Source organism: Molossus molossus, unplaced genomic scaffold (assembly GCF_014108415.1).
Source record: "Molossus molossus isolate mMolMol1 unplaced genomic scaffold, mMolMol1.p scaffold_m16_p_5, whole genome shotgun sequence".
Classification (NCBI taxonomy): domain Eukaryota; kingdom Metazoa; phylum Chordata; class Mammalia; order Chiroptera; family Molossidae; genus Molossus; species Molossus molossus.
Window position 1 is genome coordinate 56,617,535 of NW_023425388.1, and position 22,024 is coordinate 56,639,558.

General features: G+C 40.7%; 1 protein-coding gene across 2 annotated transcripts; it reads left to right on the forward strand.

Moving 5' to 3' along the window:
• The first annotated feature begins 198 nt into the window (after window positions 1-198).
• On the forward strand, window positions 199-21,655 carry PLAAT1 (phospholipase A and acyltransferase 1). 2 transcript variants are annotated; one of them, XM_036243559.1, is made up of 5 exons: window positions 199-254; window positions 7,899-8,037; window positions 11,824-12,092; window positions 17,841-18,003; window positions 21,599-21,655. In XM_036243559.1, exons 2-4 carry the CDS (start codon window positions 7,899-7,901, stop codon window positions 17,967-17,969), a joined length of 537 nt encoding a protein of 178 aa, XP_036099452.1. In that variant the 5' UTR covers window positions 199-254; the 3' UTR covers window positions 17,970-18,003; window positions 21,599-21,655. The 2 variants fall into 2 exon arrangements, with proteins under 2 accessions (XP_036099452.1, XP_036099451.1); XM_036243558.1 differs by lacking the exon at window positions 21,599-21,655 and having other exon boundaries at window positions 17,841-18,172.
• Window positions 21,656-22,024: the final 369 nt, after the last annotated feature.

The following is a 22,024-nucleotide window of genomic DNA, read 5'->3' on the forward strand; positions in this document are numbered from 1 at the left end:
AAAGGATACTCTTCATGCCCAGTTATTTTTAAACGCACATGGCTGCATGCCTGGAGGCCTCTGCTGGCCCACCTGGCCTGGGAGAGAGGCAAGCTCTGTTCTGTCATGTGTACCCGAGTCACACCAAATAAGGGACTGTCTCTGCTTATCCGTCTAGAACCAGACTGCTGGTAGGGACAGGGCAGGGGAGGCGGGAAGGGGAATGGGCTGCCCGAGAGAGTCTTGTCTTTAATGAAGGCCCCATCCAGAGCCAGGTAAATTTCCCTCCCGGGGAAACTGGTACCTGGAGGTCTATGGGAACAGAGGCCAGTGCATTTTCCTTTCTGCTTTCTCCCCTCTCCCCTCTCCCATCTTCCCAGCCCGAAGTTCATCTTAGGTTGGAGGGTGGTGACAGGGAGGGGTCCAAAGGAGCGGGGTCCACGTTTGCCCTCACAGCCCCTGGGCGCTGGATGGGGCTCACAGGCACGCACCTGCAGGGGTGACTGTGATGGGAAGCAAGGTGTGTTTTTTAGGCCAGTCCGTCCTCCCGCCCTTGGTGAGTCAAATGCTGAGATGTTTTCTTTAGGCGCAGGGACCAGGATTTTTTTCACTGACACAGAAGTTTGTGCAGCGCTAGAAGGGGGCGTACTTCTAGTGGGTGTACTGTACACGCGTGTGTGCACAGGACCATTTCTGGGCTCGACAAGGCGAGTTGACTTTGTAACCGAAGCCATCAAAGTTAGCTACTGGAAAGTCCCAGTGTCTGGGAGGGGGTCGTTGGTTAGGTACAGCGCCAGGGCTGCATTTTAACCCCTGGGTTTGTGGCTGTCAGTGCGTGCGGAGCGGAGGTGTGGCGTCAAGGCTCCTGGGGTGAGCGGGGTGCGGCACGTGTGCGGTTGGGGTGGCGCTTGTGTAAGGGCGGACTGTAGACGGGCGAAGGGGGCTCCCCCGCGGCAGCGCGTGCCGGCAGTGTCCCGGCGCCAGGGCGTCTCCGCGCGGCAGGGCTGGCGTTGGCGCCGGAGGTGGCCCTGGGTTGGTCGTGCGCTGCTGTCGCCTAGACCTCCGCCGGCAGCGGACCGAGTCCGCCCGCGGCCGCTAGCATGAGGACAGCACCTGCGAGGAGGCCAGGGCTACCCTACCTAGGACCCCACAGCCGCCACCGGTGGGGGAAGACGACCAGGCTTAAGAGTGAGGTGTGCTGGGGATGGGGAGGGAGGGCCTCCAGGCTCCCAGGCAGACTTGTTTGAACCAACTGTAACAGAAAAGTCTCCAGGGAGAGCATCTACATAAATTACCGCGTCCCCCCTACCTTTAAAAAAACAAACAAACAAATGGGAGAACAGAGGTCTCAGGAAGAGAATCTCTTCCCCAAATCACACACCTATTAAGTGGCAGAACCAGGAATAGAAACCGAGTCTGGCTTCCCAAAGTTTTTAAACATACTATCCTCCCTGAAGTGGAATTGAGGAACAATGCAAGTGATTACTATGATAAAATATTACATTTTGGAAATACGGGTGGTGCTATCACTTGGATATTCAGAACTATGACCATGACTTAGTGCTGGAAAGCCCAGCCACTCTGCCTCCTTGGGCTGGGCTCCTCGTCCCTTCATTCATTAAACATTCGCTCAGCAGTTATTTGTGCCAGGCACTCTGCAGGAAACAGGAGGTACAGGGAAAAACAAGAACCAGCTCTCCATACCAAGCAGAAGAGAAAACTCCCCAGACACCAGTGACTGAGCAGGTGGAGGAAATGCTATGGGCTTCGGATACACTGCTCCGTGGAAACTCAGGGGGGGATGTCGTTTCTGGCTGACTGGAGGAAAAACCCAGGGAGGGAGTAGCATCTGACCTGGATCTATAAGACTGGGTCATTTGGGGACATTGGAAAATGGGCGGTGCAATCCAGGTAGAAGGTTCAGTGTTAGCAACAAAACTCTAGGTGAGTGTGAGGAATAAGGAATTGTTTACTTTGCCTAGGATGTAGGCGTGAATACAGAGGCCAGGATCTCAGAGGGGACGATGGGGTGTGGGTAGTGGGGAGCTTTGGAGGGATTCCAAGCAGAGAATGACAGTGCAGTGGCTGCAGGTGGTTCATCTGGTTGGGAGGTGGAACCCTCAGCGGGAGTGAGGATGCTGGACCAGGAATCCTTGCAGCTCTGAGGGTTTGTGAATTAGCCAATCTGGGAGCACAAGGCTTCATGTCAGTGTAGTAGGACTGGATGAAAAATGCAGCGCGAGTGGGAAAGCGTCCAAATTGAACTGGGAGACTGTTGGACTATAGGGATAGCCTGTGATACTGTTTCTGACTTCCCCATAGCATTCTTGGGAGCAGTTTGCGGAAAAGTGCTCTTAGTATTCCTGTGACATAGGTGGCCGCATGGACACGAGCAGCAGTCAATCAGCCGGTCTCGCTCTGTGCAGTGGGCAGTTATACTTTTTGATGCATCCCCAGGGACCAACATGGAGCTATAAACAGGGCAGCCTGTTCTGGCAGTTGAAAGAGGAAATTGGTTGTACAAAGATTACAGACTTACCTTCGTGCCACTCTGTTATAAACTCGTCAAACAATTCTGTACAGTGAACTGTTAAAATGAAGTATTTTTACCTTAAAGGTGAGACACACAGAGTGCAGTAGGGGACTTTATAAATGTATCTGTAATTGGTTCTGTTACCATGTATGAAGCACTACATGTGCTTGAATGAAATAGGTAGACGTGGTCCATGGAAATCAAATTATCCAAGCCAGACACATTATAGCCATTTCCCTAAGGTCTGAGTCTGGGTATCTTCTAGATGATTCTAGCCCCACCTTGACACCTCATCTGCTGGAGAAGAGCAAGGGTTCCCCAAGGCTCTACTCCTCATTGCTCCCTGGTTCCACACATGAATGTTTAGAAACTTCCTGTGGTGTTTCATGAAATATATATTCTGTGTGCTTTGCAGTTTATCTCATGAGTATTTGGGAAGAGGGACAAGATGAAATATTGTTTCGTAGCAGTTCTTTTGGTGAATGATGTTAATTGGTGGTGTACGTAATGCAGGAGCGTGCAGTCTGGAATAAGAAGAGAGATCTGAAATTGAAATCTAGTTCTGTCACTCACTACCTGTGTGACTTCGGGGCCGACACTTAACTCACCTGCGTCTCAGATTCTTCATCTGTAAAACGGTGATCATAACGGTCAGCTCACAGCGCGTGAGGAGGCCGTGGAAATGCAGCAAGGGGGGTGTGTTTACCGGGAGAAGCAGTTAGGACTGGAAGCCTGACCTCGGAGGTAGGCGTCCAGGTGTGGCTTCTGCCCTTTCCTGCAGTGGGGTGTTGGATGAGTTCCTGAACTGCTGTGAGCATAAGGTTCCTCATTTTTAAAATGGAGGAAGTAATTATCTTTTTTTGTGGTGTCGATTTGAGGATTACACCTAGCACAGTTTCTGGAAAACAGAATGAGAGAACATTATAGTTGCAAGGGACCTTAAAAGGCTTCCTTACCCTAACGTTACTACCCCCCACTGCCATGGAAATTTTATTAAAAAACATTTTTTTTCTTTATTGGTTTTAGAGAAAGAGAGGAAGGGAGAGGGAGAGAGAGAGAGAAACATTGATGAGAGAGAACATCGATTGACCGCCTCCTGCCTGCCCCCCACTGGGGATCGGGCCTACAACCTGGGCATGTGCCCTGACCAGGAATCAAACTGGTGAGCTCTTGGTGCACGGGTCGATGCTCAACCACTCAGCCACACCAGCCGGGCTGGAAATTTTATTTTTATCAACCCTGACTGTGTTTAAATATTTCCATTCCATTATTGGATCATCTTCAGGAAAATAAAATAGTCTTCATATACAGCTCAAAACTGCCTCAATGTAACTTCCATATATTATAGGTCCTCTTCTATGCTCTGTTAAAAAACAAAAAAAACCAAAAAAATAACCATTGGTCTTTTTAAAAAATATTTTTTGAGGTAAGTGCAGATTCATATGCAGTTAGTTATAAAAAACAATGCAGAGAGATTCCTTGGACCTTTATGTGGTTCCTCTCATTGATAACAACTTGCAAAATTGCAATACAGGATCACAACCAGAAGATACACATTGACCTGATGGAGAGGTAGGACATTTCCATCACCACTAGAATCTCCAGTGTTGCCTTTTTATAGCCACGCCCACTTCCCTCTCACCACTTCCTTAACCCTGGCAATCACTATTTGTTCTCTATTTTTATAATTTTGTCATTTCAAAAATGTTATACAGTTAGGATCCCACATTATGTAACCTTTGTCATTGGCTTTTTTCACTCAGCATAATCCTCTGGAGATTAATCTAGGTCTTTGCATGCATCAATAGTGTGTTCTTTCTCCTTCCGTAGTAGTAGTATTCCATAGTATGGCTGTCCCACAGTTTGTTCAGACTTCACCTATTAAAGGTCACCTAGGTTGTTTCCAGTTTTGGGCTATTATGAATAAGCTGCTTTACAGGTTTTTGTATGAGTATAAGTCTTCATTGTCTTCAGTCTCTGGTATAAATAGCTAGGGGTGCAGTTTCTGGATCATATGTTAGTTACAAATTAAGTTTTTAAAAAAATTGACAGACTTCTTCCAGAGTGGCTGTACCAGTTTATATTCTCACCAGCAATTAACGAGTGATCCAGTTATCCTGCATCCTTGCCAACATTTTGTGGTCACTATTTTTTATTTTAGCTTCTGTGATTAGAGTGTAGGGCTATCTCATCATGATTGTAATCTGCATTTCTATAATGGCTAGTGATGTTTAACCTGGCTGACTTGACATCTGTGTCTTCTTTGATTAAATGTGTCTTTGTGTGTTTTGCTCAAGTTCTAATTTGTTCCTTGCTTTTTTGTTGCTGAGTTCTAAGAGTTTGTCATGTTCTCCATACTAGTCTTTTCTTGGATATGTGGTTTGCAAATGTTTTCTCCCTCTCTGTAGTTTGTCTTTTTGTTGTTTCCACAGATCTTTTACAGTGCAAACATTTTTAATTTTGAGGACATCCGATTGCCAGCTTACCTTTTATGGAGAGCACTTTTGGTATCAAGTCTAAGAACTTTCTGCTCACCCTAGATCCTGAGGATTTTCTCCTCTGTGGGTTTTGTTGATGATTTATAGTTTTACATTTATGCTTATGATTCACTTTGAATTTTTTTCCCCAGTGAAAATTCAATTTGTCCAGCAAAACGATTTGTTAAACAGATTTTGTAAAATAGCATATGACCTTGGGCAAGACAAATCACCTACCTGGTTCTGTATCCTCTGTTGTAACAGTGAGGGGTTGTGTGAGGACTAGATGGGTGTCATTTGGGATCCATTCCTGGAAGACACGGGATTCCAAAAACCTCAGTAGCAGCAACAATAAGGAGCAGGTGGGGCTCTCATGCCCCTCCCTCACTTCATGCAGGGCAGGGCTGCTTTGCATATTTTGTATTGTTGAGAGTCTATCTGATACCTGATTTGACACAGAGCCCCACCGCTAAAAACAAGATTGGACAGCATGCGTTCGGTAACATCTAAAGTGCCTTTCTAGGGGCTCAGCGTCAGGAAGCCCTTTCCCTCACACATTAGCCTTCAGTTACCTCTTAGTTTCTTGAGCGCTTCCTCATGTGAAATGTTTTCCTTGTTATCCTGTCATCCCTCTTTATAAATATGACAGGCCTCGTGAAATTACATTTCATAAACCAGTTTACAAGTTACATGTCAGAATTCGAAACGTGTTAAATATATTAAAATTCTGCAGTGGAATCGTCCATTCCGCAGAATTATCGTGGCTGAAAGAAGATAAGGAAATAAAATTACACATAAGCACGAACCAGTCCTTCAGCCTTTGCAAACAGCTGCCCCTCTCTTACCATCCCCCCGCCCAGCTCTTGCCGGATCACAAAGCACTTGCAACAGCTTTTAGCCAGTTCACGAAAGGTTATTTGCAACAGCTTTTCGAGATCAACAGTTCAGCCTTATTCTTCCTATGCCTGCCTTCAAAATGATGAAACTGAGATTCAGACGATTTGAATGACTTTCCCAAAGTAAAGGAACTAGCAAGTAAAAGACCAGAGACAAGAGTTCATATTTTAAACACCTAGTCCAGCTATTCTCCCCTCTATATTTTATAATATAAAGGATTCAGTGACTATTTCCTCAAACTTGGCATTTTCTACTGTCACTTTTTATCTGTAAAATGGGTGAATAACAAATCAACTCAAATAGTTGTAGGTTTTTAAAAAGTTAAATAGGGTTAATTGAGATACTGCATTTGAAAAAAAAAAGGGTTGCGCTGCAGATTGCTCTCTGTTTAAATGGTGGTTGTTCTTGGGAGCTTGGCTGGGTCTCTGACTTTGAGCAGGCAGCTGTATGTGCTTGCTGATTCCAATTCGATGTGTTTGTTTATATTATCGTATATTATCTATTTTTCCTTCTAGTACCCACGTGGCCAAATTGTGAACTGCCATATCAATAAGACTCAGCATAGTTGAGAGGGTGGTTAGACTTAATGGTTTCCATAAAGTTTTTTTAATGGTTATTTTTCAACAGATGGACAGCTTATATAGGCCACATTTCTGTGCCAGTGTGATGATTGAAATTTTCAACAGATGGCATACAACTACTTGGGAAAACACCCTCCCAATATTAATTGTTGTAAAAAAGACTTTCAGAGTGCCAGAGAAATGGTAGTGTGTCTTCCCAAGTCCTTAGCCTGTGCTATTATAATGATAATTTAGATGATGTGGAAGTTCCCCTTCCCAGCACTTGGATTTATTTTGTAACTCAGTGTACAACATCTATGTTAGATGAGGAACGCTCTGTTGTCAACTTGATGTTCAAAATGGATTTGGCATTAAATCTCCTTTTGATTATTAATGGATATATATAACTTCCTCTTGCTGAGTCATTCTACTTGTGTGCCATACATAGAAACTGTAACATTTCATAAAAATAAACTGTAAGAGACTTAAATGTTCTTTCTGAAAAGTATTGAATTTCAAGGAAAAAAAACTCTTCAAACTTAGAATTTTAAGACATGCTTATCGATATAATGAATTCTCCAACCTTGCAAATTACGCTACTTCAAGGCTGACCACCTTGCGCTGTTTCTGGACTCAGGAAGTGAGGAATCAGACACTAAGCAGGGCTTTGGGGGGGATGGAAAGCTGTGGGGGTGTTTGTGGCTGTCATGATGACCAAGGGCATTCACTGGTGTTCAGTGGGTGGAGGCCAGAGGGCACAGCTCGGCACAAGGAAGAAATGTTCTGAATCCTACTAGATGCCTGAGTATCTGGCTGGATACTCACCTGAGCCTGGAGCTTGTATCTGCTTAAATTAACTCACAGAGTAAGTTTTGTAATACACTAAATTTTTTTGCATAGAATTAGAATATTAGCATCCACCCATGGATGCTCTTTAATTTATGATGCTGCTATATGAGAGGCTGAAAGACTTCTCATCTTCTGATTTTCAATCCTGACTCTTTCATACTCAGTAAGTATAAGAATACAAACACTTTATTATGTTTCTTATGTAGTTATTTACATGGTAAACAGATTTTAATATGAATGTCCTTCTCTTTTCTATTCCAAATAGGCATTATATTAATATTTTTGAAATTTTGACTATAGGTAAATAATAGTTTTTGTAAGTTCATGGATTTAAAGAGAGAACTATAAGATGCTTGTTCTAATAAAGGGGCCTTGGGTTGGTCAGGATAAGAAGCATTGCTATAGAAAACGAAGCAATATCAAGTCTTTCCCCACTGTCTGCTTGCGCATCGTTCAAAGAAACAGACAAGGGCATGCGTCTAAGTCTTTATTAAGCAGTGTAATCCCAGTAATTCTGTCTCCCTTGGCTTCTATGGAAGTCTTAAACTGAATTTCTTTTGACAAATCGTATCAGCTAGATTTTCTTTATGTCTGTCATTACAGATGGCATTTACTGGTTGCTTTAGTTTGAAATATCCTGGCAACCCCCAGCCAGGGGACTTGATTGAAGTGTTTCGCCCTGGCTATCAGCACTGGGCCCTGTACTTGGGCGATGGCTATGTTATCAACATAGCACCTCGAGGTAAGGTTTATTTCCTGCAGCTCCCGGGAGCATTTTAGTTTTTTTTATTATAAGAAAGAATCATGAATGAAATCATAGTATTAAACAAAATAAAATGTAAAAAGTGGGTAAATAGAAGTGATCTAGGTTTAGGGAAGAACATTTTAAGACCAAAGAGGCATTGAAGAAATCACAAATGTCAATTAACATCAAAATTTAAAACTTCTGGCTCAAAAAACAAACAAAAACACAATTTAAAAGTAAATAATCAGCCGGGAAAAATATTTGCAACAAACATGACAAGAGTCACTGTTTTTATATATCACACAAATTATTTCAATTCATTCAACACCTATAGATTCATCAGTATACTGTTCTAGATACTGAGGATACGTAGACATCTCCCTGCATGGGGCATACATTCTAGTGGGGGAGAGAGGAAGAACGCTGAGAGCCATGTCCGAATAAAGATTAATAATATGAAGAAAGTAAATCATAGAAGCAGGATATGAAGTGCCAGAGGGTTAGTGGTACAGTAATTTTAAATGAGGTGGCCGGGAAAATCTCATAAGAAAGTAACATTTGAGATCTTGAAAGAGGTGAGAAGACCAGACAGATGATATTTGGGAAAAGGGTTTTCCAGGCCAGGTGGGCAGCAAACACCCATATCCCCCAAAAACAAATAGGTAAAGAATTATGAAAAATTTGCAGAAGAAGAAAGCAAAAGCCAATACCCATATTTAAGGATTTTAACTTATTATTATTATTATTATTATTTATTCTCACTCGAGGACATTGTTGCATTTATCTTCAGATAGAGAGGGAGGGAGAAAGAGAGAGAGAGAGAAACATTGATGTGAGAGAGACACATTGACTGGTTGCCACACACACGACCCCAACCGGGGCCAGGGACAAACTGCATCTGAGGTACGTGCCCTTAGTGGGAACTAAACTTGGGACTCTCTGGTCCCCGGGCCGATGCTCTAACCACTTCACAAACTGGCCAGGGCAGGATTTTACCTTTTTAGTCACCTAAGAATTATCAAATAAAATGACATATTTTATGCCTATCACATTAACAAAGGTTAAAATATGGTAACAATCATTGTTGATAATGGTATACTGAAACAAACACAAAGATATTGTTGATAGAAATAGAAGTTCATAAAATAATTCACAAAGATAATGTAATCCTATCTGTTGAAAGTCTTAAAGGAGTTCACATGTTCTGACCATGTAATTGTACTTGTATGAATCTGTTCTTAGAAATATCAAAGAGATAGAAACCAACGTTTCTGTATACGGCTGTTCACATCTATCTCACTTATAATGGTTTAATAAAATAGACTGGCTTAAAGTTCAATAGGGGAATGGTTAAACAAATTGTTATTTAGCCACAAAATATTAGGCATCTGTGTTTGGCAGGATTCTTGAGTTGCAAATAACAGAAATCAAACTCAAATGAACTTAAACAAAAAAGATAATCATTGTTTCACGAAGGGAAACTACAGAAAAGGTAGAGGTGGTGCTGGCCCCCGGAATGTGAGACTGAGAGGTATGAACACTGTTAAGACTCTCTGTCTTACAACTGTATCTATTTGTTCTCTCTGTTGTCCTCATTCCCCCAGGCTGTGTGTCTCTAAGAAGCTGAACTGAAGACCATCAGCATCTGTAGGCTCTTATTTATAATCTCGTGACCCAACAGAAGAGATAGCTCACCCTTGCCTGTCGCAATTAGAAAAATCATTGAGAATGACTCTAATTCATCCAGTGGGCGTTCCATACCCATTGCTAGACCATCACTATGCCCACGAGAATGGGATATTTGTTGGCCTAGACAGAGTCTTTTTCAGAAAGAGGCAGTGATGGGATGAGGTGCTAGATAGACAAAAACAATAGCCACTATAAAAGCTATTAAAGATCACATTGCTGGATGTGTTTAATTGCATGAAAGAGGATCCTTATATGATATTTATTTGAAAATTCCAGATTAAAGTGCAACATGTAATATAAAACCTACTTTGCAAAAGAGTAATGTATAAACACACATGAATACACATACACACATGCACCTCTACATGTGTTAATAAAAGACATAATACAAGTACATTAAAAAAGTAGCAGTTATTTCTGGGTGGCAGGATGGTGAATGATTTATATGCATGTGTTTATACTGTATTCTCTCTTTTTTTTTGTATTTTATAAATGTTTAGAAATGAGCACAAATTAATTTATTAGGAAAAATATATGCAGATAAATAGCCTTTAAAGAGAAGTGTTTATAGACCCAATTTTTACTGTATTGAGAACTTTTAATGAAGTAATTTTTGCAATATTTTGAGATAGTTGCTTCATGTTCTAGAATACTGAAAATGGAAATGGTGAATAAAATGGCATTTATGATACAGAGCTTCTAGTTCCTACAGAGTCTGGTGATTAACACTGAGCAAGTCTCTACATTATCTCTGTACTTTTCACATCTGGAAAAATCATATGAGATTTTGGTACTGTTTTCTTATTTTCATGTCATAAGCTTCATTTTAATGTGGTCTAAGCACTGAGCTATGATTCTGTAGACTGAAATTCAATCCCTGTTTATGTTGTTAACCATTCAAGTGGTATTTTACCAGTCAGTTTACTTCTCCAAGCTTCAATTTCCACACCTGCAAATTGATTACATCAGACTACTAAAAAAAAAAAAAAGTTTAATAATTCTAACTAGGATAAATGTGCTCTAAGAACTTGTAATGTGTAGGAACGTTCCATGTGTAAGATTTGGAAATGCTGCTCCAATGAATAGGAGCTTGCAGATAGGAAAAAAAAAAAAAAGAGCGAGGAAGAAAGTTTGCTTTCAGTCATGACTAAAAGGAAACGTGTCTAAACAGTGGTTGTATAGAGACCCTTCCTCTCATGATTTATTGGAACAATGGCCAAGCACAGCTGTCTCAGACAGATGGCAAGGCTGGCATTGGAGCTGAACACTGAGGACCTGTCTGTCCAGCCTCAGACCCTGGCTGCGGCAGGCCAGCATGCAGAGGTCCCTGGCAGTCTAGGCAAATGCTTACCCACAGAGGCAGCTAAGAGGGAGTGACGGAGCATGAGGCCTTGGAACAGGTGGGTAAGCCACAGCCTGAGGCCAAGGGAGCAGACAGTGCATACTAGGTTAGGCTCAGCGTCAGGACTTAGTTTCTTGGCCAAAGAAACTGGTAAAACAAAAGCCGTGACTCCACCTGACCCCTGTTCACCCCTCAGAGGAGTGGGGTACCGTGCGGATTTCAAATTGGAACCAAATTGCAGCCTAGTTGAAAGAGTAAGTGTAAAAACATGAGGTGAGGGCAAGATATGCAGCTTAGATGTCAGGACAACCCTAGTAATCATAATGCACTGGTGCTAAAGCCCAACAGTATTAGTTGGGAAGGGCTCACGTGCTGAAAAAGCATGCGCAGAGAAACCATGGGCAGTGGTCCTATCTGTACCATATTAGAGCCATATACCAAGATCTCTAACAATAATACCAACTGATGGAGAACTTATTACTCAAGAAGGGGTACAGTTTTCATACCCAGTTTACTCTTGGGGAGATACAAACTTTCCAAAGTTTTCTTGTATTCTCACTTACACAGTGTTGAATAAGTGTATTGATAAATTATGACGAGTGCTTAACGCTGGTAAGATTAAGTGACTTCTGGTTTGATGATAAGTTTAGAACAGAGCTGGGTTTAGCTATCCCAGGAATTTCAGTCTTCAGATGACATTGGAGTCACTGGGCTGGGTCACTATAGCTTGCTAACCAGAATTCTCCTTATAGAGGATGGCATCTCTGCATCATTTACAAGCGCCAAGTCAGTATTCAGCAGAAAGGCCCTGGTGAAGATGCAGCTCTTGAAGGATGTTGTGGGAAAGGACAGATATAGAATAAACAATAAATATGATGAAACCTACCCTCCTCTCCCCATGGAAGAAGTCATACAACGGTCAGAGTTTGTTATTGGACAGGAAGTGGAGTATGACATACTAGTCAACAACTGTGAGCATTTTGTGACTTTGCTTCGCTATGGAGAAGGAATTTCAGAGCAGGTGAGTTTTCTTTAAGAGATATATAAGGAGTTTCTTACATTGGGAAAACAATAACTATTGATGATGATAAAGTTCCTAGGCCTCGTACAGAATGACAAGAATGAGAAAATATGAGAACACTGAAGGACAAAACAGGGAATTGAGTTGTCCAGGGTCACGCAACAAGTTAATGACCAAACCTGGCTGTCATTAATTTTGGGTGAAAGGGACTTGATGCAGAATCAAGACCATAGCTTTCTGTTAGTCTTTTGTCTTTCAATAATTTCTCCAGTTACCCCACCATACAGCAGTCTTAAATCAGTAATCTTATAGACTGAAGAGAATATTCTGAAAAGATTGTTCACTCCTTTGAATGGGAGTTCATTTGCCCAAAACAGATGGTAATTCTAATATTCTTTTTCATTAGCTGACAAAAGCAAACTGATGATATATCTTGGTGGGTTTGTAAATGTTTTCTATCTCCTTGCAAAGCTAGTTTCAAATAAATTTTGTGCTTTTAAGTAGATTTTTTTGATTCATTGAGCTTTTGGATTATTTTTAATGGAGTAATTGACCTTATTTTTAAAGTAGCTTGTGACTTTGTCACTACCTTCGGTATTTTGTAGTACGGCAGATGTCTAACTAAAAACATGCTTGATTCAATTGCCTTTTCCCCACCTATCATCCTACCAACTCAATTCCATCATTGATATTTTAACCTAAAGATTTTTTAAAGCATAGAAAATGAATATATAACGCTTCCAATATCTGGAAATGGTGGATCAGTCGTATAAACATTTGTTCTAAGGAATGAGTTAAATTCTTCTCATGGGAGCTTAGGAAAACGAGATGAAATGTAAGAAAGGGTATATTTGTTTTCATTAGGAAATGATTTAATTGGAAATTCATTTGTATTAGGAAATACATTAACATAATAAATGTACTACTCATGTGGAACAATAAATTGTTTCTGAGCTAGAACACAAAGTATATACACACAAATCACCTTTCATACCCAGAATCAAGACCCCTAAAAATGAATTCCTCAACAACTAGTAGAACTCTTCTCTAGCAAGTTCTCATGAAGATGGTGCAGTGACGGCCTTGAGAACGCACCTGAGCTTCGGCATTCTGCTTACCTGAGATAGAACTCCATCTTTGCCACTTATTAGCTGGGTGACTTTGGACACGTTATTTATCAGTTTTCTAATTTATAAACTGAGGTTGTTTTGTAAATTATTGGAGATACTTGAAATCTCAGCATTCTGTATTTATTTTATTTTTCCGTTTATTTATCCCCTCTGTGCCCTCTCCCCCCTCCACCCACCCTCCATCCCATGCAGTTACCTCTCGGCTGTCCAGGCCCATGAGTTCTCTCTCTCTTTTTTCTTTCTTAGCATATCATACATCCTTAGCATACATATCATCCATCCTTATAAATGCTGGATATTATTCTTAATTGCACTATTTTAAGAATTGTATAGATCTTTGTTGGCACTCTTTAATAAAATCGCTGCAGATCTGACAGGAATTATAGCAGTTGAATTATTATTTTTATTACTGTTCATAATTAATAGTATTACTACTAGTAATAGCTAGTCTTAGATTAGTTTTTGGGGTCCCCTTAAGGCTTAGGGGTCTTGAGCTTAGAACAGTTTTCTTGGGGGAATGGCTATGTATTTCCTCCAATGGAAAAAAAACAACAACTATAAATGCATTTTAAAACTATGAGACAGGTAGAAGGATCATGGTCCTACCTTTTTCTTGTTTGCGCCTTTCCATATTTTAAAAAATCAATAGGTTTTATTATTACAGCAGTTTTTAGGTTCATGGAAACATTGAGCTGATAGTATCAAGTTCCTCTATCTCCCTCCCCACCACACATACATAGCCTTCCCCACCATCGACGTCTCTCATCAGTGTGGTCCGTTTGTCACAGAAGATGAGTCAACATCAGTATATCATTATCAACCAAAGTCCACAGTGAAAGAACCCAGAGTGTGTCACCCCAAATATAACACTTTGGCATAAAGATTATTTTGAGCCGAAGGCATTGAGAAGAAGCAGAACACTCCTTTCCCTCTATTTGCCTAAAAGCAAGGCGTACATCGCCATAGGTGCCCTGCCTCCATTCTCTCTGCCAGGAAAGACAACACTTAATCACTGGGACACCTGTGGTTAAGGTAAGACACTTACCAGCCTGGAGGGAGCACCAGAGGAATCTGTTTGAACTTGACCAACTAGGCTCTATCTGCCCTGAGTTTCCGATATGTTTATTTTCCTACAGTTTGCAGTCCTTGGAAGTCTAATTCCACTTTCCTTTGTCCTGTCTCTACAAATGCCTGTTCTTTGTTGAAAATGCTACATCAGCCTGAATTCTAAGCCACACTTTAAGTTACTCTTCTTTCTTTCTCACATATATATGAGATGTATATGTTACTGGACTTCTGTCTGTTGTACACTTGCTAACCTACCTTTCAGTACGGAGACTCTTCTGAGAACCTAAGGTGGGTAGAGAAAACACTTTTCCTCCCATAAATATAATTTACATTAGGGTTCATTCTTGCTGTTTTACCTTCTATAGGTTTTGGCAGATTATGTCATTACAGTATCATATAGAATAGTTTTCTTGTCCTACAAGTCCTCAGTGCTCTAGGTCCATGTGTCCCTCTCTCCCCTTAAACTTCTGGTAACCACTGATCTTTTTATTGTTGCCATAGTTTTACCTTCTCCAGAATGTCATAGAGTTGAAATTATACCAAGCAGTAGGTATTTAAAATTCATTCATATCTTTTCATGGTTTGATAGCTCATTTATTTTCATCACTGAATAATATTCCATTGTCTGGATGTACATTCACCTACTGAAGGACATTTGGGTTGCTTCTGAGTTTTGGTAATGATGAATAAAGCTACTATAAACATTTGTGCCGGTTATTGTGTGGATGTAAGTCTTCAGCTCCTCTAGGTAAATACCAAGGGGCGTGACTGCTGGATTGTCTGGTAAGAGTATGTTTAGTTTTGTAAGATCCACCAAATTGCCTTCCCATGTGGCTGTGCCATTTTGCATTCCCATCATCAGTGAATGAGATTTCTTATTGTTTCACATTCTCACCATCATTTGGTGGTGTCAGTGTTTTGGAATTTAGCCATTCTAATGGGTGCAGTGGTATCTTGTCTTAATTTACAATTGCATGAATCCCTATGATGCTGAGCATCTTTTCATAGGCTTATTTACATATCGCATTTGGTGACATGTCATTTGAGATCATTTACTCATGTTTAATTGGGTTGCTTGCTTGTTTTCTTATTGTTGAGTCTTAAGAGTTCTTTGCATATTTTGGTTAATAATCTTTATCAGATTTGTCTTTTGTAAATGTTTTCTCCCAGCTCATGGCTTTTCTTTTCTGTATTTTTTGAAATTTCTGAAATCAACATTTCTCACTGTTATGTCTGAACAAGTTATTAAAATGTGTCTATCTTTGTGGAAGATGGCAGGACTCTGACTAGGCCTGGAGCAGGCGCCACACAGCACACCCTGACTGCTGCACTGCCCAGCACTGCAGCCTGAGCGTCTCGGGGGAAGAGGCTACTTGATAAACCCCGCAGTCCTCTGTGACCCAGCGACACTGTGCTTGGACACGGCGCTCCAGGCTCAGCTAACGTTCCATTGCGCATGTACAGATCCTCAGAACGAAGCCTTTACTGTGGCCCACAGACAGAAAGCCCTGTAAAGGATGGAGTTTGCAAAGTCAGATTTGGTGATTTTATAATCCTACGTAAGTCTTAAAGTAGGAAATCTTGTTCATGCTGCCTCACTGAGAACAGCCCCGGACATCATAATCTTGCAGGTCAGATCCCATTAGATACAACTTCAAGGGATTGTTCACACTGCATGGGATTTTGCCATCTGGAATGCAACTTGAAGTAAGCGTTTGGAATTTGAGAAAATGCGTGCACTGCCGGAAGTGGCTTTAGTGTCATTGTATCTGGCCTGTCCAGTCTTTGGTTTAGGATCGAGTTGCCTGTCCTCTCCCCAGGCCTTGGAGATTTATGGGATTTCTCTCACATTTTGTGTTTCTAAGAGGCTGGAAAATACTCAGTGAGTTAGCTCTGCATCTAGCTGCCCTCCTCCCTACCCACAGGACCCTGAGTTTTTCCAGGGCTAGACCTGCTGCCATTTGACACCTGTTTAAAGACACCAGCGACCTTTCTGTTTTTTCATGGGCTGCCACGTTGCCCTGTATCAAACCTTCAGGGGAGCTCAGCAGCTGCCTGGAATTGCGTGAAGGTTGGCCTTGATTTATCTTCGGTTCCTGTGTGATCATTGATTCTGCCAGTCTTTGGGATTCTGTCCTGTAGCTTGTGTCTCCTGCCCCTTTGGGTACCCCGTGCACTATGCGGAGAGCTCTGTCCTTCAGTGAATTCCAGATCTCTCCTGGCAAATAACTTCCATACTAATTAAAAATTACAAATAAAAAACCAACCAACCAAACGAAATTAGAATTGTAAACGAGAAGAGGATTTGTCGGGTGTGTGTCAGCACCATTCTCCCTGGCAACCAGGGCGGGTGGCAGAGCAGGGCGTTAGTCTCGGGCGTGTCCCTGCCACCCACAGGATGGTGGCCTGAGTGAACGCTGCTGTCCTTGCACTTCCTTCCTGGCCAGGCCCTTCCTGCCTGTTCCCAGCAGGGAGGCTGCACTTAGGGAGGTGTCCTGTGTCGGTAATATGGGGGTGGCGGGCTCAGTGGGGGAGCCGTGGGGTCAGACGGAGGGCAAGCGCAAATGTGAGCTGGGTTGTGCTTTCCAGCATTGGGGTTTGGTCTCCAGAGTCATTTGGGGAAAATATTTTGCTTTGTCTGAGAGCCTGATTCTTAAATTCCAGAGAACAACTGTTGTTTTCAGAATACCTGATGCTGGAGTATCTGAACGTGACCTTTGGGTCATAAAATTGCACTCAAACCCATGCAGATGGAGGACCATAAATCCATGAATATTCATTAGCTCCCTCATGATGATGATGATTAATACCCTTAAAGCTGTAACCATCTGAACTCTTCTATGGACAATTGAGCTTTAGAGTGGTTTATTTTAGTTTGCCTACATGAGAAATTAATTTTTGACACGATCATTAACAACAATATTGACTTCTTTTCAAGTTTATCAGAATATAAATGGCATTGACCAAATAAGAGCTTACAGATATTTAGCTCAGATCATATCCCTGAATTATTTTCCTAACAGACATTCTTGAGTCAGGGGAAAACACACACACACACACACACACACACACACTATTGACCCTGGTGTAGATCCAACCAAACCAGTATGTGTTTATGTGGTAGGGTTGTGTAGAGGGTTAACATATAGTTCAAGAGTCAACCTATAGCTAAATATTCTGGCTCTATGACCCCAGGCAAATCACTTTTAACTTCTCAAGTTTTGCAAAACAGGAGTAATGCTACATTCCAGGTATACTATGATGATTAGTAGAGATTGTGATAATGAGTTTATTAATGGACAGGGGCTACAAAAATATGATATATATATATATGTGTGTGTCTGTGTTATCTATATTTTTGTCATAACTATATAAATTATAAATGTATTTATCTTTATACAAAATGTAAATGTTGCATTGAGCTTTAGATGTATCTGTTGTACATTAAGATGAGTCTTCAGTTGAAAAAACAACCTAAAGCTTGGGTTTAGGACACCAAGATGCCTTTAGAATAAAATATGTTTTTTGTTTGCTTGTCCTTTCTTCATAGGCCAACAGAGCACTAAACACCATTGGGGTTGTGACAGCTGCTGCCGGTGCCTTGTCATTCCTGGGCTTGTTCTCAAAGAGACAAAGAGCAAATACTATTAACAATTTACTGAAGATATATTGGAACTGAAGAAATTTGTGAGGAGGGGAAAACAAAAACTGGGGTGAATACTTATTTTCAATGCATCATATTGTTTCAAACTCCAGTGATGGATGGCAGGCTCTTTAATAAATTGCTTACTGATATTATCTCATCATTGAGCCCAGGAAATTTTTCTCCCTACTAGCATAGATTTTCTGTGGCAGCTGGAACAAGAAGCAGTAGCCTTGTGAGTGAACCAGCCAAGAATCTTAACAAAATCACATTATATTTTATCTTCTACTATAAATATGATTTTCCTTTTCCCTGAGGGTGGCTATTTGGTATTTGCCAGAGAAGGAAACCAGATTATGTATGATTTTGAAAAAAAATGATAAGAGCTCTAAATGGTTAAGGTTGACATCTAAATTCATACTCCTTTTCTGTTCAGGAAAGAAATCGGGAAATTCAGCATTTGGTTAGGCAGTTTGAGGAACTTTGATTGACAAGCCATTTGAGAGTGTACGCCCCTCTCCTTGCTCCTCCTGGGTAGATGGGATGAGTGGGGAAAGGAGCTGTGGCCCAGTGTTTCAGTGATTTGCCTGGAAACACCTCATTGATCAGAAGTCCATGACCAGCAAGAATGGGCTGTTACTCTCACCTACATTGTTCCCTTTGGATTGTGAAATATTTCAAGGGTTTTAACCTTAGAAAGAGATCATTAAAGTAGGTTTAAGGTGCTATATTTAGAAAACAATATCCCATATTACTTTTAAAAGGCTTTTACTGTAAGTCAAGGAGAGTCATGACTTTATTCTTGCATTTTATTGACTATGTGTTGAATAAAACAAGTGACTTTTTAATGCTTTTCCAGTGGAATTCTTGTTGGCAGCAGGTGGGGGAAAATGGTTGCAGGTCTGTATACCCTAAGATTTTATCAGACATGATAACATTGTCCTACAAAACACACTCGCAGCCAGTGACATCCTTCTTGTGGCATCATTAAAAGCATGTCATTAAATAAAGGAAAAGTTCAAGTAAATATTGAGGGGGGGGGGGTGCAATGAAGGAACCAGAAATATGGTAGATAAAGGAACAGAAGACTCAAGGAAAGGCTTGGACCTATTAAACTTGTTCAGATTTTACCCCAGGGTCAAAACACTCTACCATCTTTCAGTATTCTTAACTGCACAGTTAATAATGGTAACAGAAGGGGCCAGGTACTGCAATCAGGGCCAGTAGAGGCTTTATCTCTCTTTCTTCCTTGTTCTCTGACTTTTCTTTCTTATGGTGCCAACTCTGCCTCCAGATAACCCAAACTCTCTCTTCCTCCACTGAATGTCTGGGGAGATATGGGTGCCTCCTACAGATACCATGATCCAAAATACCCCTTCCTTTTTATTCTAAATTTAGTTTCCTGTTTCTTTTATGACCTTCTCTCAAGTAATAGTTTTTTTTAAAAATGAGCACTTTTCTAGTGTTGTCAAATTAGAGTGAGATTGATGGCAGTTTAATGTGTTCCCTCTCCCAAGATGTGTTCACCTTTGAATAAAGGTGACTTCAGAGGAAATATCTGGACCCCAAACAGAAGACTTGGGTGCAGTGGATGGGGGAGGGACCAGAACTGCGGACATACTTTCCAAGAATAACTCATGTTAAACCTTTCTCAATGACTCTGGATTCTCCACTCCAGAAGACAGTCCTCACTACACTAGATAATGTCATAAATGCACTTTGAAATTAAATTCATGAATTAATTTTTCACATAGGTATTGTTCAAGGCTCCAATAATGTTCACTCTTGAACGTAAGCTCACAAAGTTAGTCGTGTGTTCCCATAAGAATAGCCACTCTTGCCTTGGCCAGTGTGGCTCAGTTGGTTGGGCTTCATCCCACACATTGGAAAGTCCCTGGTTTGATTCCCCATCGAGGCCCATGCCTGAGTTGCTGGCTCGGTCCCCACTAGGGAGCATACAGAAGGCAGCTGATTGATGTTTCTCTATTACATTACTGTTTCTCTTTCTCGCCCTCTCTCATCCTTTCTCTTTAAAATCAATAAATACACACACACACGCACATTTTTTTGAATGGCCACTCTTGTTGATGGGCAACTTAAGATTGTCAGTTTGTTTTTTCTGTAGGTGAGCAATTTTCAACCCATGTGCTGTGGCACAATGATGGGCTGCAAAACTTTTTAAAACACATAATACCTGACTATTTAGTCAGGGGCACTGACCTCTTTTCCCTTAAGTTGTCAAGTAAAAAAAAAAGACAACTGCTACACAACAATAGCTGTCAATATGAATGAATCAAAATTATACCTATTTTTTGTCAGATCGGCAAAAAATATATTTTTTGGTGTTCCGCAGAACTTTAATAATTATTTTATGTGTTATAGGAGCTGAAAAAGGTTGAAAATTGCTGTTACAGGTGATCATCTGATACGTGGCCATGCTCATTGTGCTTTTATCAAATGTTTTTTCCAAGACTATTATACCTTTCTCTGAGTATATCTTTAGCAAAGTTAAGTACAGAGTTCAACTTCATTATGTTCCACTTCCAAAAATGTGTGAAATAAAGAGTATCACCTATCAGATACCAAAAAGGTGGTTGGAAAAATTGGCCGAAAAAAAATAAAGATGTGCATTTATTGAATCAAGATTTTTAAAAACCTTTTAATGCTGTGGCAATGTCATAGAGTATCAATGGAATCTTCTTGCTCTAATGGTCAAATTACTAAATACAGATATAACCGCTCAAGGAGCCCGAGTTACGTATTTTTTATGTTGACATACATTTTTGTCATCATAAGCTAAATACTTTTTATTCTTTATTAGTATCCACTAAATTAGACACATTTTGAAAATTATCACTGTCCAAGAGCTGTGCAACCCCCCAAAAAAGATTTTGCAAATAAAATGTAAATATAGAAGGTTGTTTTCACAGAAATTTGCATTTATGCTGCTGGTTTGTGTAACAAAGTACATAATCCTATTTACAGAAATAAGTTGATTAAATGTTAAAAATTTTTGGCAATTATAAAGGTTTCAGAATTGTAAATACATCATTGAAGCCATACATCGCAGTGTTAGGCACATAATTGGCGCTCATGGAATGGGACTGGTTATCTAATTGCCTATGAACCATTAAAGATGTTAAGTTCATAAAATTAGATTTATTGTCATAAGTAAAACCTAGTAGATAATATAAAATGTTCACTAGGGCCCGGCCAGTGTGGCTCAGTAGATTTAGTATTGTCCCATGGACTGAGAGGTCCTAGTTTGATTCCCAATCAGGGCACATGCCCAGGTTGCAGGCTCAATCCCCAGCAGGGAATGTGCAGAGGGCGTGCAGGAGGCAGCCGATTGATGTTTCTCTCTTGCATAGATGTTTCTAACTCTCCCTCTCTCTAAAGAATCAATAAAAACATATTAAATAAATAAATAAATAAATAAATAAATAAATAAATAAATAAAATGTTCACTAGGAACTCCAGTTCACAGTGGGGTTAGTATGCATCAAAGGTAATAGTGTGCGCAATATATTTGTAAAGAATGTACCCTTTCTTGTGATTGTTAATAATTGAGTTAGGTAAAGAAAAGATGAAATGAAACTTAAGGTTGTTTAGTAGCCTGACCATTGTCATGCCGTAGATACGAACATTATGGGTCTCTCCCCTAGGACTGTGTTTCAAGATGAGCGATGAGGAGTGTGGGCCAACTTTTAGAGTAAAAGAACACACACAAAACTTGAGGATTTCACCTGGCAGCAATAAAGAGTAAATAAAGGTGCCATGCTTCTTTAAGGTAAAAGTACATTTTAGCAGTTTATTTCATTACCTTTGTGATCTACTCTGGACCTAGCTCATCGGCCCCAAAACAATATGTTTTGGGAGATGCCATCTTTGGCGGAGTTTGTTAGATGCTAGCTGTGCCCAGGCAGAGATCTCATGCGATGAACAGAAACCTCATTCTCCACTCCCACACAGGTCCAGTTTCCTAGAGCTGGAGTTGAATTTCTTGATGTAAATGTCCATTCTTATTTCTCTCTTACAACCATGTCAAAAGGAACAAAAAGAATTTTGTGACCTTGGAAAAATATATATGT

Excerpts from the sequence above, each read along its gene's own strand:
- PLAAT1 (XM_036243559.1), top strand. The coding sequence starts at position 7,899 with ATGGCATTTACTGGTTGCTTTAGTTTGAAATATCCTGGCAACCCCCAG. Across the intron at positions 8,038-11,823 it reads TATCAACATAGCACCTCGAG|AGGATGGCATCTCTGCATCA; the intron begins GTAAGGTTTATT and ends TTCTCCTTATAG. Across the intron at positions 12,093-17,840 it reads GAGAAGGAATTTCAGAGCAG|GCCAACAGAGCACTAAACAC; the intron begins GTGAGTTTTCTT and ends CTTTCTTCATAG.